Raw genomic sequence first — 18,019 nt, 5'->3', positions numbered from 1 at the left:
TTTTTCGTTCTTAACCCCAAAATGATAGATGCATACACTGTTCCAAGCTTTTACTAGGATATATGAGCTGTTGTTGATATTCCTGAGAAGGTTTTGCTAATTTCAAGGTGAAATCGAGATTGTTACTATCTCTTAAGCTGCATGTAACATTTTTTTTCCATCTGTCTCTGTTTGTTTGGGAAGCAGAAATTAACTCCTTTGAGCTTTGGATTAGTTGAGTTGGGAGCTCCATGTACCAGTTTATGTCTGATGTGATCGTCTCCGGTCCCTACTCTTAAAGTTTTGATTTGAATCCATGTGTTCCACCCCTGCAGCGACCATCAGACCTCACCAGCAAATTAATTATCGCTGGTGATGATTCGGTTCTGATAGACGGTGCTGCAAGTGATTGAAGTTGTTGCCATTTACATATTCTGTTGCTTCCTAGTCGCAGCATGTGCATATTCTGTTGCCATTGTAATTAAACATGTTGAGAAATATACAACTATAAATACACATACTGTTCGAGATACAGGCAAGTTTTACTAAGACAAAACATTTCCAAATTCTACACGTGATGACAAATAAATTAATTAACCGGCTAGCAAGGTGACTGAGACAGATGGATGTCTTGGGTGCACCCATGCGGCTTTCTTGAAGGCAGACTCAACATTGGCGCTTATGTGTTGCCGATTTTCGCCTGACACACAGCTGGTGTGTTTGAGCCACACACGGATGTCCCTGAGCCAGGTCAGAAACTCCATGCCGACTTTCCAGCCGAATCGCAGAATGAGCGTTTGTAGCATGGGCATACCTCCTGCCTCGAAGCTTAGGTACGAGGTGACATCTTCATCAGACCGGATCGTAAAGTACTCCAGAATTGGGAATTACCGCGTGCCGACCACGACCTTGTCTTAGGAGACCTTCAACATGTCGAACCAGATGGACGGAAGCTCTCCAAGAACGCAAAACTCGTCACTCAACAGGTGCAAGACTTGAAGAGAGAGGACCCGTAGGCAATGTAGTTCACCAATCCATTTCGGAGCTATACTGAACTCCCACATTGCCAGATCGAGTACCTCGAGACGGGGAGGAGGATCGGGTAGTGATCCAGTTGTGGTACATCTAAGCGAGTTGTGGCCCAATATCTCTCCTCCCACTGGGTTTTCTGTGGTTTCTCTTTCACCATTTTTTGTTTGGTTTTGTCAGGGGTTTTTGTTTCATCTTAAAAAAAATTCTTCTTTTCCTTTTTAAAATATTCCATGGTTTTTTTTTCAATTTCCTAAACATTTTTGGAAATCGCAAACTGTTTCAAAATCATGAGCTTATTTTTTATTTTTTGTTAACAATTTCAAATCTGCAAGTTTTTTCAAATTCATGAAGAATTTTTAAGTCCATGAACATTTAAAAATTCATAGAATTTATACAAATTCATGAAAGTTTTCCAAATTTGTGAACATTTTAATATATTTTGATTTTCTTTTTCAAATTAGTGAACATTTTCTAACTTAGCAAAAAAATCGTATTTTTGAACTTTTCCAAAATTCATGAAGATTTTCTCCAATTCATGAACTTTTTAAAATTCACAAACTGTTTTTCATGTTGGTGATCTTTTTCCAAATTCATGACTTTTTTAAATCTCTTTTTTAGAAAACTTTCTAAATTAGCAAAAAAAATCGTATTTTTGAACTTTTCCAAAATTCATGAAGATTTTCTCCAATTCATGAACTTTTTAAAATTCACAAACTGTTTTTCATGTTGGTGATCTTTTTCCAACTTCATGACTTTTTAAATCTCTTTTTTAGAAAACTTTCTAAATTAGCAAAAAAAAATCGTATTTTTGAACTTTTCCAAAATTCATGAAGATTTTCTCCAATTCATGAACTTTTTAAAATTCACAAACTGTTTTTCATGTTGGTGATCTTTTTCCAAATTCATGACTTTTTTAAATCTCTTTTTTAGAAAACCAGGTGTCTGTTAAGCTGATGGATCTCTTGGGTGCACCCGTGCGGCTTTCTTGAAGGGAGACTCGACATTGGCGTTTATGTGTTACCGATTGCCTGACCCATGTCGGTGTGTTAGAGCCACACTCGGATGTCCCTGCGGCAGGTCAGAAACTCCATGCCGACCGGCGTAGAACCTCTCCACTCTTTTCAGCCGAATCACAGAACGAGCGTTTGTAGCATGGGCATATCTCCTGCCTCGAAGCTCAGGTACGTGGTGACATCTTCATCAGACCGGATCGCAAAGTACTTCAGAACAAGGAATAACCGCGTGCCGGCCACAACCTTGTCTTGGGAGACCTTCGACACGTGGAGCCAGGCATGGACGAGGAACGAAAGTTCTCCAAGAACACAAACCTCGTCATTCGACAGGTGCAAGACGTTAAGAGAGAGAACCCGTAGGAAATGTAGTTCACCAATCCATTTCGGAACTCTACCAAACTCCCACATTGACAGATCGAGTACCTCGAGATCGGGAGGAGGATCAGGTAATGACTCCAGCTACCTGCCATTACCATCCCATTCAAGATGACATTTGAGGGAGAGGCTCCTTAGGCCTCCGAGCATTCCAACGGAGGAGACCAAAGCATCCACTTGTTCTATTGTCAAGCATTGGCGGTAAAGCATCCTCAAGGTCAATTCCTTCGGATTGGTCAGCTCGCTAAGGCCTATTATATTCTCTAGCGCACTATCCGAGATGCCCGAACAATGCAGGGTGCCGATTGATTTCATAGTCTGGATTCCTTCAGGCAGCACAGTGCCATACGGTAGTACCAAGTGAAACAAGTTGATCAAGCCAGTTATATCTGATGGGAAGCTTTGTGTGGGATTGCACTGTAAATCTAGAGAGCAAGCCCTTGAATTTCAGCTGGGAGTGCTATGCCAGCTGATATGGCTGAAACCTTCAGCCTCGGTAAAAACAAATGACCAATTGCAGTGAGGTAAATTATTGTATCCCATTGATATGGAAACTCAAACAAATGCACCCGTAGATACTTAAATTGTGAAAGAGGGGGGAGGGGGTGCATGGACTCTCCAAACCGTGCATACACTACAAAAAAAAAGACACATCCGTGACATTTTGGGCCGAACAATTTTTTTTGTCATACTTATGACACTTCTATGATGATAATTGTGACAAAACCCGGTATCATCATAGATGTGGTGGGCTCCTACTTCTATGACAAAAAATCATGATAGAAAATGGGCTTTTCGTCCTGGGCAGGCCGGAGACGCAGCTGCATGACATTCTTTGGGCCGTCCATGACGGAAAAAACCGTGGTAGAAGTGAGGGCAAGGAAAATTTCGAGGAGTTCCCGGTTACGGTGGGTGGTCGGGGGCTGAGCGATGCGTTTTTCTCTCGTACACGTGCGCGCGTGTGTGCGAGGCGTTGGGCTCTAACTGAACCCGAGCGAGGTGTCGCCTAACTGAACCCGAGCGATTGTACTGCAGGCTACGCATTATTGAACCCGAGCGATCGAGCGATTCCTTCGCTACTGCTAACTGAAGCCGATCGATGCTGCCTCTAGATGAACAGTGAGCGTTGCCGGGGGGTGGATGAATAGTGAGCGATGGGGGTGGATGAATAGGACCCCGTGGCATTGCCTTTGGATGAATAGGACCCCGATCAATCAAGCCGGTTGGGGCTGGATGAACAGGACCCCGTGGAGGGCTGGATGAACAGAACGACCTCGTGGAGGGCTGGATGAACAGTAGACGGTGGATGGGTGAATGAACAGTAACCCGTGGAGGGGTGGTTAAACAGGAGCCCGTGGAGAGGGGTGGTTGAACAGTAGCCGGTGGAGTAGCGCGCGGTGGAGGATGGATGAACAGGAGCCCGTGGATGAATAGTCGCAGGTGGAGGCTAGAGGAGGTCGACGGTGGATGAACAGTAGCCCGTGGAGGTTGGAGGAGGTCGACGGTGGAGATGAACAGTATCACGTGGAGTCCCGTTTTTGCGGTACGCCACACCCCTCCCAATGAACAGGACCCCCGTTTCGACCGTAACGCTCCAACACAAGTCCGTTTCCTCCGTTTTACGGTAAGCCACACCCCTCCCGATCAACAGGACCCCATTTCAACCGTAGGAGGTCCAACACAAGTCTGTTTCCTCTGTTTTGTGGTACACCAGACCCCTCCGATGAACAGGATCCCGTTTCGAACGTGGCCGGTCGAACACAAGGCCATTTCCTCCGTTATGCGGTACGCCAGGCCTCGTTTCCATCGCCTGTTCCGTCTAAGCCGGTTGGCTCCCACGCGTTCTGTTGCCCCCCGATGAACACGAGCATTTCGTTGCCTCCCCATGAACACGACATATTCCGTTGCCTCCCCATGAACAGGACGATGACGTAGTTTCTCCGTTCCGACCCAGCCACGTACATGAGCCCTGGCCATACGTATGCGCGAGTAGGCGTTCGAGACCCAGCCCGTATGTACGTACATGGCCGTATTTTCTTTCTTGCACCCTGGCCGTTGTACGTACGTGTACATGCTACGTGCGCGCCTCTACTATGACACGTGCGTGCCTCTACATCGACCAGTATATATGTACGTACACGTTCGCGACCAGAATGACAACGCTACGTACGCTTCAACCAGGTGGATCCCGACTGTCAGGCACTTCCTTGCGTGCGAAAAATGTAGCTGGTGCGTCCCAACTGTCAGGGGGGTGAATCGTTTTTTTGCCCAGACGCATTTTCTTGCGTGCGAAGATGTAGCTGGTGGGTCCCAATAGTCAGGAGGAAACGTTTTTTTCGCGAAATACGGTGGCCCGTCCGGTGGGTCCCCGCTGTCAGGTGGAGGAATAATTATTTTGCGCGTAATAAGGAGGCACTTCCTTGCAGCTGTCGTGGACCCAGCTGTCAGCCTCTCGACATACAGTACTCTTCCGATGGAAGTCGGCCGTTGACCACAATGACCACGTCGCGCCGAGAGCACCACGGCGGTGGATGACGGCGAGGCCTAGGAAGGGGACGACGCGGAGCCGGGGAAGACGCGGCAGTGGATGCCCACGTGGAGAGGATTACGAGGGTTCACTGGTTCGGCTGCGGTGTGAGGCTCCCGTCACCGCAGAATAACAGGGGGTGTGGGTGAGTAGAGGGATGGCCTGGCCAGCGGTGGGAGTAGTAGGAGGCGGTGAGGCCTCCGCGGCATCACAGCCGGCCACGGGAGGCAGGAGCATGCAGCACGACCGGCGCTGCTTTAGGCGGCTGGAGCAAGAAGACCAGAGGTTGAAGAAGCACTTCGGCCGTTGGATGGATATCGTACGGTCACTGGAGGTAGAATTGTTCATATTGACTAAAGTTGACAAAGGCCTCCATCCCAGTCAACTTAGTAGGCCCACAAGTCAGCCTCCCACCAAGGTGGGTCCCAGCTAGCAGGGGGTATTCATTTTTTTGTGCGTAATAAGGAGGCACTTCCGGTGGGTCTGAGCTGACAGCGGGGGAAACATTTTTTTCGCGAAATACGGTTGCCCGTCCGGTGGGTCCCAGTAGTCAGGGGGAAACATTTTTTTTTTGTGAAATACAGTGGCCCGTCTGGTGGGTCCCAGCAGTCAAGGGAAACATTTTTTTGTGAAATACTGGTGGCCCGTCCGGTGGGTCCCTGCTGTCAGGTGGAGGAATAATTATTTTCCGCGTAAGAAGGGGCACTTCCTTGCGGCTACCATGGACCCAGTTGTCAGCCTCTCCACGTACAGTACTCTTCGGATGGAAGTCGGTCGATGACGACCACGCCGCGCCGAGAGCACCACAACGGTGGACGACGGTGAGGCCTAGGAAGGGGAGGACGCGGAGCCGGGGAAGACGCGACGGTGGATGCCCACGTAGAGAGGAGTACGAGGGTTCACTGGTTCGGCTGCGCTGCCGTTGCCGTAGAATAACAGGGGGTGTGGGTGAGTGGAGTGGAGGGATGGACTGGCAAGCGGTGGATGTAGTTTGGGGCGGTGAGTCCTCCGCGGCAGCATAGCCGGCCACGGGAGGCAGAAGCAGGAGGCACGATCGGTGCTGCTTTGGGTGGCTGGAGCAAGAAGACCAGAGGTTGAAGAAGCACTACGGACGTTGGATGGATATCATACAGTCACTCGAGCTAGAATCGTGCATATTGACTATGTTGACAAAGCCCTTCGTCCCTATAAACTTAGTAGGCCCACTATACTGGGTCCCAGCTAGCAGGGGGGGTATTCTTTTTTGTGGGTAATAAGGAGGCACTTCCTTGCGTGCAAAGATATAACTGGTGGGTCCGAGCTGTCAGCGACGGTAATGTTTTTTTCGTGAAATACAGAGGCCCTTTCTGTGGGTCCCAGATGTCGGGTTATCAATTGCGCATTCTATGATTATGAGATATGGCAAATGGACGTCAAAACGGCATTCCTTAACGGCTTTCTTAAGGAAGAATTGTATATGATGCAGCCGGAAGGTTTTGTCGATCCTAAGAATGCTAACAAGGTATGCAAGCTCCAGCGCTCCATCTATGGGCTGGTGCAAGCATCTCGGAGTTGGAACATTCGCTTTGATGAAATGATCAAAGCGTTTGGGTTTATGCAGACTTATGGAGAAGCCTGCGTTTACAAGAAAGTGAGTGGGAGCTCTGTAGCATTTCTCATATTATATGTGGATGACATACTTTTGATGGGAAATGATATAGAACTTTTGGACAGCATAAAGGCCTACTTGAATAAGTGTTTTCCAATGAAGGACCTTGGAGAAGCTGCTTATATATTAGGCATCAAGATCTATAGAGATAGATCGAGACGCCTCATAGCTCTTTCACAAAGCACATACCTTGATAAGATATTGAAGAAGTTCAATATGGATCAGTCCAAGAAGGGGTTCTTGCCTATGTTGCAAGGTGTGAAATTGAGCTCGGCTCAATCCCCGACCACGGCAGAAGATAAAGAAAATATGAGTGTCATCCCCTATGCCTCGGCCATAGGGTCTATTATGTATACCATGCTGTGTACCAGACCTGATGTAAACCTTGTTGTGAGTTTGGTAACTAGGCACCAAAGTAATCCCGGCATGGAACACTGGACAGCGGTCAAGAATATCCTGAAGTACCTAAAAAGGACTAAGGATATGTTTCTCGTTTATGGAGGTGACGAAGAGCTCGTCGTGAAGGGTTACGTCGATACTAACTTTGACACAGATCTGGATGACTCCAAGTCACAAACCGGATACGTGTATATTTTGAATGGTGGGGCAGTAAGCTGGTGCAACAGCAAGCAGAGCGTCGTGGTGGGATCTACATGTGAAGCGGAGTACATGGCAGCCTCGGAGGCAGCGCATGAAGCAATCTGGATGAAGGAGTTCATCACCGACCTATGAGTTATTCCCAATGCGTCGGGGCCGATCACTCTCTTCTGTAACAACACTGGAGCTATTGCCCTTGCCAAGGAGCCCAGGTTTCACAAGAACACCAGGCACATCAAGCGTCGCTTCAACTCCATTCGTGAAAGTGTTCAAGATGGAGACATAGATATTTGCAAAGTGCATAAGGATCTGAATGTCGCAGATCCGTTGACTAAACCTCTTCCGCGAGCAAAACATGATCAACACCAGAACTCTATGGGTGTTTGATTCATCACAGTGTAACTAGATTATTGACTCTAGTGCAAGTGGGAGACTGTTGGGAATATGCCCTAGAGGCAATAATAAAATGATTATTATTATATTCCCTTGTTCATGATAATTGTCTATTATTCATGCTATAATTGTATTAACCAGAAACAGTGATACATGTGTGAATACATAGACCACAACATGTCCCTAGTGAGCCTCTAGTTGACTAGCTCGTTGATCAACAGATAGTCATGGTTTCCTGACTATGGACATTGGATGTCATTGATAACGGGATCACATCATTAGGAGAATGATGTGATGGACAAGACCCAATCCTAAGCATAGCACAAGATCGTGTAGTTCGTTTGTTAAAGCTTTTGTAATATCAAGTATCAGTTTCTTAGACCATGAGATTGTGTAACTCCCGGATACCGTAGGAGTGCTTTGGGTGTACCAAACGTCACAACATAACTGGGTGACTATAAAGGCACACTACAGGTATCTCCGAAGTGTATGTTGGGTTGGCACGAATCGAGACTGGGATTTATCACTCCGTATGACGGAGAGGTATCTCTGGGCCCACTCGGTAATGCATCATCATAATGAGCTCAATGTGACCAAGTGGTTGGTCACGGGATCATGCATTACATAATGAGTAAAGTGACTTGCCGGTAACGAGATTGAACGAGGTATTGGGATACCGACGATCGAATCTCGGGCAAGTAACGTACCGATTGACAAAGGGAATTGTATATGGGATTACTTGAATCCTCGACATCGTGGTTCATCTGATGAGATCATCGTGGAACATGTGGGAGCCAACATGAGTATCCAGATCCCGCTGTTGGTTATTGGCCGGAGAGCTGTCTCGGTCATGTCTACGTGATTCCCGAACCCGTAGGGTCTACACACTTAAGGTTCGATGATGCTAGGGTTATTAGGAAGACTTGTATGTGATTACTAAATGTTGTTAGGAGTCCCGGATGAGATCCCGGACGTCACGAGGAGTTCCGGAATGGTTCGGAGGTGAAGATTTATATATATGGAAAGTTGTCATACGGTCACCGGAAAAGTTCGGGGGCATATCGGTATTGTACCGGGGCCACCGGAAGGGGACACTTCTCCCAGAGGGCCTCATGGGCCGTAGTGGGAAGGGAACCAGCCCTTGGAGGGCTGGGCGCATCCCCCTTGGGCCCATGCGCCTAGGGTTGGGGGGGGACCCTAAAGGGGGCGCCCCCCTTGCTTGGGGGGCAAGTCCCCCCCCCCCCTTGCCCCCCTCTAGATCTCATCTAGAGGGGGCGGCCCCATTCCCCCTCCTCCTATAAATAGAGGGGCGAGGGGAGGGCCGCAGCAACATACCTAATTAAGGCGCAGTCCCTCCCCTCCCCAACACCTCTCCTCCTCCGTAAGAGCTTGGCAAAGCCCTGCCGGAGTACTGCCTCTCCATCACCACCACGAAGTCGTGCTGCTGTTGGAGCTCCTCTTCCTCAACCTCTCCCTCCGCCTTGCTGCATCAAGGCGCGTGGGACATCACCGGGCTGTACGTGTGTTGAACGCGGAGGTGTCGTTGTTCGGTGCTAAGATCGGAGTCCACCGCAATCTGAATCGCTTCGAGTACGAATCCCTCATCCAGGTTCTTGTAATGCTTCCATCTAGCGGTCTTCAAGGGTATGAAGATGGACTCCTCTCTCTTTCGTTGCTAGTTGCTCCATAGATTGATCTTGGTGATGCGTAGAAAAAATTTTATTTTCTGCAACGATCTCCAACACTCACGTCCTCACCGCGATCTCAAGGCCCGGCGCGTCAAAAACGAAGAACGAGAGACACAAGGTTTATACTCGTTCGGGCCACCAATGCGGTGTAATACCCTACTCAAGTGTGGTGTGGTGTGCTGAGGATGAACTAGTACAGTGGATGAACAGCCTCCGGAGGAGAGGTGTTCTTGGGCTTCGATGAGCTGGTGAGTGCGAGGGTGATCTCAACGATCCGTGATCAGTTGCCTCCTACTGTGGTGGCTAGTCCTATTTATAGAGGCCCTGGTCCTCTTCCCAAATATTAGGCGGGAAGGGATCCACAACGGCCAAATTCGAAGGGAGACAACCAGTACAAAGTTATCCTGACTAAAGGTGGTCTTCGCCTGCCAAAGGCTCTGGTGGTGACACCGTCTTGAGCTCCACGGTGACCTCCGTCCCGCCGTCCTGCTGGTCTTGGTCTTGTTGCATCGATATGGAAACCTTTGCTTGATGCCTCGGGACTCCTCGCTTGCGCTTGCCTCTTTAGCACCAAAGGGGAAACAAGGACACTACACGCTGGCGCCCGCCTGGCCTTGGTCTTCATGGCTTGCGCCACAGGAACCTCGCGAGGTGCCCCTCGCCTTGATGTCTCCGCCCCTCACGAGCCAGCCTGGTGAGGCCTCCCCAGAGGAGGTCTTGCGTCGTCCGCCTCGCTTGGCCCTCGCGAGGGTCTTGAGCATTGGCTGATGAAGATGGGCCGTACCAGACCGCTGGTGGAGCCACGCCATGGACCATAGGCAGGCAAGTCTGGGGACCCCCGTTCCCAGGATGCCGACATCAGCCGCGTTCGTTCGCTGGTTGTGTGCTCACTGTAGTTTTTCTTTGCTTCTTTTTTCCTGTTGTTTTTTGTTTCCTCTCCAGTTTTCACGGTTTCTTCACCGGTTCTCTCCCGTTTTCTGTTTTGCTTTGTTTTTCATCGGAGTTCTTCATTTTTCATGGTTTTCATTGGTTTTTTCTTTATTTTGCTTAGTTTCTTTGCGGGTTTTCACTGGTTTTATTTGCTTTTCTCACCGGTTCTCTCCCGTTTTCTGTTTTTGCTTTGTTTTTTCATCGGAGTTCTTCATTTTTCATGGTTTTCACTAGTTTTTTCTTTCTTTTTTGCTTAGTTTCTTTGCGGGTTTTCACTGGGTTTTTTTGCTTTTCTTTCTTTGTTTGTTTCCTTCTTGTTTATCATTGGTATTTTTATGTTTGTTTATTTCTTCCATTTCTTTGGTTTTCATCATCTTTCTTCAGTTTTCTTTTTTATTCTTCAACACATGTCTACATTTTTCGTACATATTTGTATATGTTTGTGTACATCAGCAACATTTTGTGTATACATATTTAACATTTTTAAATACATGATTAATATTTTAGAAAAAAAATTGTTTGATTACTACTTTTTCATACAAATTTTACATTTTTATATATTAGGAACATTTTTAATACATGTTTAATTTTTTCCAAATATATGATTAACATTTTTTTACCTATCAACATTTTATATAAATTTATGTTCTCATGTTTCATTTTTTAAATACATGTTCCATATTTTATGTTTACGTCTGGAATATTTTCTTAGACACATTTAACATTTTTAAATACATTATTAACATTTCTATACATGATCAATAATTTACTATATTTATGTTTTTATGTTCAGTTTTTTAATTCACGTTGTACATTTTTGTATACATCTGATACATTTTATACACATTTCACATTTTGCAAATACATGTTTAACAGTTTATTTACATGATGAACATTTTATAAATTTATATTTATATGTTCAATTTTTTAATACATGCTGTACATTTTTTGTATACGTCTGAACTTTTTTTATACACATTTGTCGTTTTGTAAATACATGATTAACATTTTTATATGTATGTTTTGATATCTAGTTTTTTTTCATACACGTTGTACATTTTTCATATACATTAGATACAAACTTATACATATTTAACATTTTTGAAATGCATGATTAGCATTTTTCGAACATTTGCTCTCAACATTTTTTGAAAGATGCACCAACATTTTTCAACACAACATAAACTTGTCTTCAAACTTAAGTATTTTTAAACATATTTTTATATTTTTTGTAAAATAAAACCAAAAGGAAAAAAGTAAAAGAGAAAGAAAAAGCAAAAGAATTTTTTTTCGAAAGGACTAATAAGGAAACAAATGAACAAAATGCAAAACGCACGAAAAGTGCAACTGGGCCAGCCCATTCCTCGGCCACCTTGACCACAGATACGCACTTGCCGTTGCAAACTGGCAAATCCCATCGGAATTTTTTTTTAAACCTAGATCTTTAAATGACCAAAAGAAAACTTTAGCTTATAGTCAAATTTTAATACTGTCTTTTTTATGTACATCATGACAAATCTTTTTTTTTACAAATTTTTAATTTTCTATGTAAAGGGGGAGTTGGGCCGAGAGGCTGGCAGAGGGCCTAGTTGGAGTGGGGTTCGTGCGGGGAAGGTTTCCCAACGAACTAAAATGTTTGTGAGGGGATTCATCGTAGAGAACCAAACATTCACAGTGACCTCCCCATGGCGTCTGTCAGCCAGCTCCAAATAAAATTTGACTCCACTATAAATCTGACGTAAGATTTTGACCATGACAAATCAAACTTTTTTCATGGCAAAGTATCTTCTCCGACGATGGCAAGTTTAGTTGTCGAGCATGGCAAATCCGCCTCAGTTCAAATTTTGTCAAAAATCTGCCGTGCTTGCAAACTAAATTTGCCATCTTGAGCCAATATAAATTTCGATGAAAACAAACTCACTAGCGACCTCAGCCCACATAAAAGGAAGAAACTCTAAGGCCCATAAAAGGCCGAAACCTCAGCCCAATAGAGTCCACATACCGCTCACTAGCGACCTTCACCCGATATACGCACTCGCCGTCAAACTTGCAAATCCCATCAGAAATATCTTCCTCGCCGCCGGCGCTGTCGCCGCCGCCGCCATGCTCCATCTCCGGCAGCGCATCCTTTCCCCAATCATCTCCTCCTCCGCCACCTCTGCCGTCTCCTCCTCCACCACCTCTGCCATCTCCACACTCCGCCGCCTCCTCTGCGCAGCCGCAGCCGCCGCCCCCGTTTCCCCGAACCCCAGTGGATTCGCCGTCGAGGACTACCTCGTCGGCACCTGCGGCCTCACCCAATCCCAAGCCATCAAGGCCGCCACGAAGCTCTCCCACCTCAAGTCCCCCGCGAAACCCAACGCCGTCCTCGCCTTCCTCTCCGGCCTCGGCCTCTCCCGCGCCGATGCCGCCACCGTCGTCGCCAAAGACCCGCTTTTCCTCTGCGCCGGCGTGGAGAGAACCTTGGTCCCCGTCGTCGACGGCCTCACCGGCCTCGGCCTCTCGCGTTCCGAGATTGGCGGCCTCGTCTCGCTTGTCCACTGCCGCTTCCGCTGCAGAGCCATCGTCCCTAAGCTGCGCTACTACCTGCCCCTCTTCGGCTCATTCGAGAACTTACGCCGGCTGCTCAAGCATGAATCCCACCTTCTCTCGAGCGACCTTGACAAGGTGCTGAAGCCCAATGTTGTGCTCCTGCAGGAGTGCGGGTTAGGTGGTTGTGATATTGCCAAGCTGTGTACCGGTGCGCCGAGGGTGCTGGCAACCAACCCGGAGCGCGTCCGGGCGATGGCGGCATCTGCTGAAAGATTAGGTGTGCGCCGTGGCTCCGGTATGTTCAGGGAAGCGCTGCAGGCTGTCTCATTCCTCAGTGAGGAGAAGGTCGCCGACAAGGTGGATTATTTGAAGAAGACGTTCAAGTGGTCTGATACTGAGGTGGCCATTGCTCTGTCTAAGGCTCCAACGTTGCTGAAGAAGTCTAGAGAGATGCTTAGGCGCAGGTCTGAGTTCCTGATATCTGAAGTGGGGTTGGAACCGGTGTATATTGCTCATCGGCCCGTCATAATCTATTATAGCCTGGAGGGCCGGCTCATGCCTCGGTATTACGTTGTAAAGTTTCTCCAGGAAAATAGATTGGTGGATCGCAACCTGAGCTACTATACCGTGGTTAAGAGGGCCGAGAAGGATTTCGTGGAGAAGTACATATGCCCTCACAAGGAAGCTGCACCACACCTCGCTGAAGACTATGCAACTGCTTGCAAAGGGGAAGTGCCAACTAATTTCAGATTTACTTGAACCGAAAACGGGCCAAGGAAATTGGTTACTGTGTATGGCGCAACAAAGTTTTCACTCTGTCTGATAAGCTGGGTACTTCCTTGTTTTGGTGTTGTTTGCCAGACTACATGTTGGCTGTTTTTTCTAGTATGCTGTTACATGCCAGTTTGGTCATTTCTAAGTGCTAAATCCTATGAAACTGTTAATTTTATTTCTGAACTCTGATATATTGATATTGTCATTCCTTAGAGAAGATCTATGTGTTTTCCGGGTAATTTTATTCCTGAACCCTAAAGTCTAATTATATTTTCCTGAATCATGGTTGTGCAAAATATGTGTTGTCAGTTTCATTCTCTCATGTGTTCAGATTTTAGGACTGGGATTTGCCTGCACTTTGAGAATTGCTCCTCAATTTATCTGGTAGATATTCTTTTGTTAGTAAGAAGTCCATCTATTCTAATGTGATTAAGATACATTTCTTCCGGTCACTGGTTGTTTTGGTTACTGAAATCTGCACCTGCTTCTGTTTGTATCATTGCTTCATGTCATTAGTTAAATTCACGCCTTACAGTTAGCTGTTCATAGCTGCAGAATTGTAGGGGGTTCCATCCAATTGTTTGTAAACTATACTGGAGCAATATCATGTGAACACAATTTGCGCCCTGGTTATATTTTGCCTCTCTTTATGCGGGCCTGTTTTCTGCTTGCCATCATGTTTACGCATTCTTCATCACTGCTCCTTTATATTGGCAAGCTTGTGTTTTGGTTGTCAGATTGCGGCTGTTTGTGATCTGGTAACCGATTTCCATGGTGTTGCTTAATTTGCCCCTTGTATTTTCAGTTGTTTCCAGGCAGGTTAGTCGGGAGTACATACTTATACAAATAAAAATACTGTTTTAAATGCTGCCACAGGAAAGTTGCTGCGTAAGTAATCGTCACAGGAGATTTGAAGAGCATAGTTTTTCTATTTGCAAGATCTTACTTAGATGTGGACCTGGAGATAGATATCCTTGGGCACGAACTTGGAGAGTGCCTTAACTTAAATACGCATGATTTAGTGAGTTCGGCGATCTTACTTTTCATCTGAATTTTAATTGGTGGTGTCAATATTTGAAGCTAGGCTCCGGCTTACTCAAATGTGGTAGCGAGGATCGGTGATCCTTTACATACCATACATATTTCTTAATTTGGTGTAACTTGTAGTAGAATACAACACATTCTCTATAAGTTATTAATGGCGATAATTTTATTGGTTCTGTGACTTGATTCCTATTTAGATTGCAGCCTCCTTGCATAGCAGAGCATAACATGGTTCCTAATATTCAGTTCTAACTAGCTGACATTTTTAGGACACTGCCGTTGATATTTTTCTAATGTAATGCCTAAGATGCACTTTCCTGAACTATTTTAGGACAATGGCTGTTGTTGATATATTTTTCGTTCTTAACCCCAAAATGATAGATGCATACACTGTTCCAAGCTTTTACTAGGATATATGAGCTGTTGTTGATATTCCTGAGAAGGTTTTGCTAATTTCAAGGTGAAATCGAGATTGTTACTATCTCTTAAGCTGCATGTAACATTTTTTTTCCATCTGTCTCTGTTTGTTTGGGAAGCAGAAATTAACTCCTTTGAGCTTTGGATTAGTTGAGTTGGGAGCTCCATGTACCAGTTTATGTCTGATGTGATCGTCTCCGGTCCCTACTCTTAAAGTTTTGATTTGAATCCATGTGTTCCACCCCTGCAGCGACCATCAGACCTCACCAGCAAATTAATTATCGCTGGTGATGATTCGGTTCTGATAGACGGTGCTGCAAGTGATTGAAGTTGTTGCCATTTACATATTCTGTTGCTTCCTAGTCGCAGCATGTGCATATTCTGTTGCCATTGTAATTAAACATGTTGAGAAATATACAACTATAAATACACATACTGTTCGAGATACAGGCAAGTTTTACTAAGACAAAACATTTCCAAATTCTACACGTGATGACAAATAAATTAATTAACCGGCTAGCAAGGTGACTGAGACAGATGGATGTCTTGGGTGCACCCATGCGGCTTTCTTGAAGGCAGACTCAACATTGGCGCTTATGTGTTGCCGATTTTCGCCTGACACACAGCTGGTGTGTTTGAGCCACACACGGATGTCCCTGAGCCAGGTCAGAAACTCCATGCCGACTTTCCAGCCGAATCGCAGAATGAGCGTTTGTAGCATGGGCATACCTCCTGCCTCGAAGCTTAGGTACGAGGTGACATCTTCATCAGACCGGATCGTAAAGTACTCCAGAATTGGGAATTACCGCGTGCCGACCACGACCTTGTCTTAGGAGACCTTCAACATGTCGAACCAGATGGACGGAAGCTCTCCAAGAACGCAAAACTCGTCACTCAACAGGTGCAAGACTTGAAGAGAGAGGACCCGTAGGCAATGTAGTTCACCAATCCATTTCGGAGCTATACTGAACTCCCACATTGCCAGATCGAGTACCTCGAGACGGGGAGGAGGATCGGGTAGTGATCCAGTTGTGGTACATCTAAGCGAGTTGTGGCCCAATATCTCTCCTCCCACTGGGTTTTCTGTGGTTTCTCTTTCACCATTTTTTGTTTGGTTTTGTCAGGGGTTTTTGTTTCATCTTAAAAAAATTCTTCTTTTCCTTTTTAAAATATTCCATGGTTTTTTTTTCAATTTCCTAAACATTTTTGGAAATCGCAAACTGTTTCAAAATCATGAGCTTATTTTTTATTTTTTGTTAACAATTTCAAATCTGCAAGTTTTTTCAAATTCATGAAGAATTTTTAAGTCCATGAACATTTAAAAATTCATAGAATTTATACAAATTCATGAAAGTTTTCCAAATTTGTGAACATTTTAATATATTTTGATTTTCTTTTTCAAATTAGTGAACATTTTCTAAATTAGCAAAAAAATCGTATTTTTGAACTTTTCCAAAATTCATGAAGATTTTCTCCAATTCATGAACTTTTTAAAATTCACAAACTGTTTTTCATGTTGGTGATCTTTTTCCAAATTCATGACTTTTTTAAATCTCTTTTTTAGAAAACTTTCTAAATTAGCAAAAAAATCGTATTTTTGAACTTTTCCAAAATTCATGAAGATTTTCTCCAATTCATGAACTTTTTAAAATTCACAAACTGTTTTTCATGTTGGTGATCTTTTTCCAACTTCATGACTTTTTAAATCTCTTTTTTAGAAAACTTTCTAAATTAGCAAAAAAAAATCGTATTTTTGAACTTTTCCAAAATTCATGAAGATTTTCTCCAATTCATGAACTTTTTAAAATTCACAAACTGTTTTTCATGTTGGTGATCTTTTTCCAAATTCATGACTTTTTTAAATCTCTTTTTTAGAAAACCAGGTGTCTGTTAAGCTGATGGATCTCTTGGGTGCACCCGTGCGGCTTTCTTGAAGGGAGACTCGACATTGGCGTTTATGTGTTACCGATTGCCTGACCCATGTCGGTGTGTTAGAGCCACACTCGGATGTCCCTGCGGCAGGTCAGAAACTCCATGCCGACCGGCGTAGAACCTCTCCACTCTTTTCAGCCGAATCACAGAACGAGCGTTTGTAGCATGGGCATATCTCCTGCCTCGAAGCTCAGGTACGTGGTGACATCTTCATCAGACCGGATCGCAAAGTACTTCAGAACAAGGAATAACCGCGTGCCGACCACAACCTTGTCTTGGGAGACCTTCGACACGTGGAGCCAGGCATGGACGAGGAACGAAAGTTCTCCAAGAACACAAACCTCGTCATTCGACAGGTGCAAGACGTTAAGAGAGAGAACCCGTAGGAAACGTAGTTCACCAATCCATTTCGGAACTCTACCAAACTCCCACATTGACAGATCGAGTACCTCGAGATCGGGAGGAGGATCAGGTAATGACTCCAGCTACCTGCCATTACCATCCCATTCAAGATGACATTTGAGGGAGAGGCTCCTTAGGCCTCCGAGCATTCCAACGGAGGAGACCAAAGCATCCACTTGTTCTATTGTCAAGCATTGGCGGTAAAGCATCCTCAAGGTCAATTCCTTCGGATTGGTCAGCTCGCTAAGGCCTATTATATTCTCTAGCGCACTATCCGAGATGCCCGAACAATGCAGGGTGCCGATTGATTTCATAGTCTGGATTCCTTCAGGCAGCACAGTGCCATACGGTAGTACCAAGTGAAACAAGTTGATCAAGCCAGTTATATCTGATGGGAAGCTTTGTGTGGGATTGCACTGTAAATCTAGAGAGCAAGCCCTTGAATTTCAGCTGGGAGTGCTATGCCAGCTGATATGGCTGAAACCTTCAGCCTCGGTAAAAACAAATGACCAATTGCAGTGAGGTAAACTATTGTATCCCATTGATATGGAAACTCAAACAAATGCACCCGTAGATACTTAAACTGTGAAAGAGGGGGGAGGGGGGGTGCATGGACTCTCCAAACCGTGCATACACTACAAAAAAAAGACACATCCGTGACATTTTGGGCCGAACAATTTTTTTTGTCATACTTATGACACTTCTATGATGATAATTGTGACAAAACCCGGTATCA

At 45.3% G+C, this 18,019-nt stretch overlaps 1 protein-coding gene across 1 annotated transcript; it reads left to right on the top strand.

The window, feature by feature from the left end:
• Positions 1–12,215: 12,215 nt before the first annotated feature.
• On the top strand, positions 12,216–13,727 carry LOC123135541 (transcription termination factor MTERF8, chloroplastic). Its single transcript, XM_044554643.1, has one exon. It carries the CDS (start codon positions 12,286–12,288, stop codon positions 13,471–13,473), a length of 1,188 nt encoding a protein of 395 aa, XP_044410578.1. The 5' UTR covers positions 12,216–12,285; the 3' UTR covers positions 13,474–13,727.
• The last annotated feature ends 4,292 nt before the right edge of the window (positions 13,728–18,019 follow it).

The sequence above is a fragment of the Triticum aestivum genome, chromosome 6B, assembly GCF_018294505.1.
Source record: "Triticum aestivum cultivar Chinese Spring chromosome 6B, IWGSC CS RefSeq v2.1, whole genome shotgun sequence".
In the NCBI taxonomy this organism is placed as follows: Eukaryota; Viridiplantae; Streptophyta; class Magnoliopsida; order Poales; family Poaceae; genus Triticum; species Triticum aestivum.
This window is presented reverse-complemented; position numbering and strand designations above follow the sequence as displayed.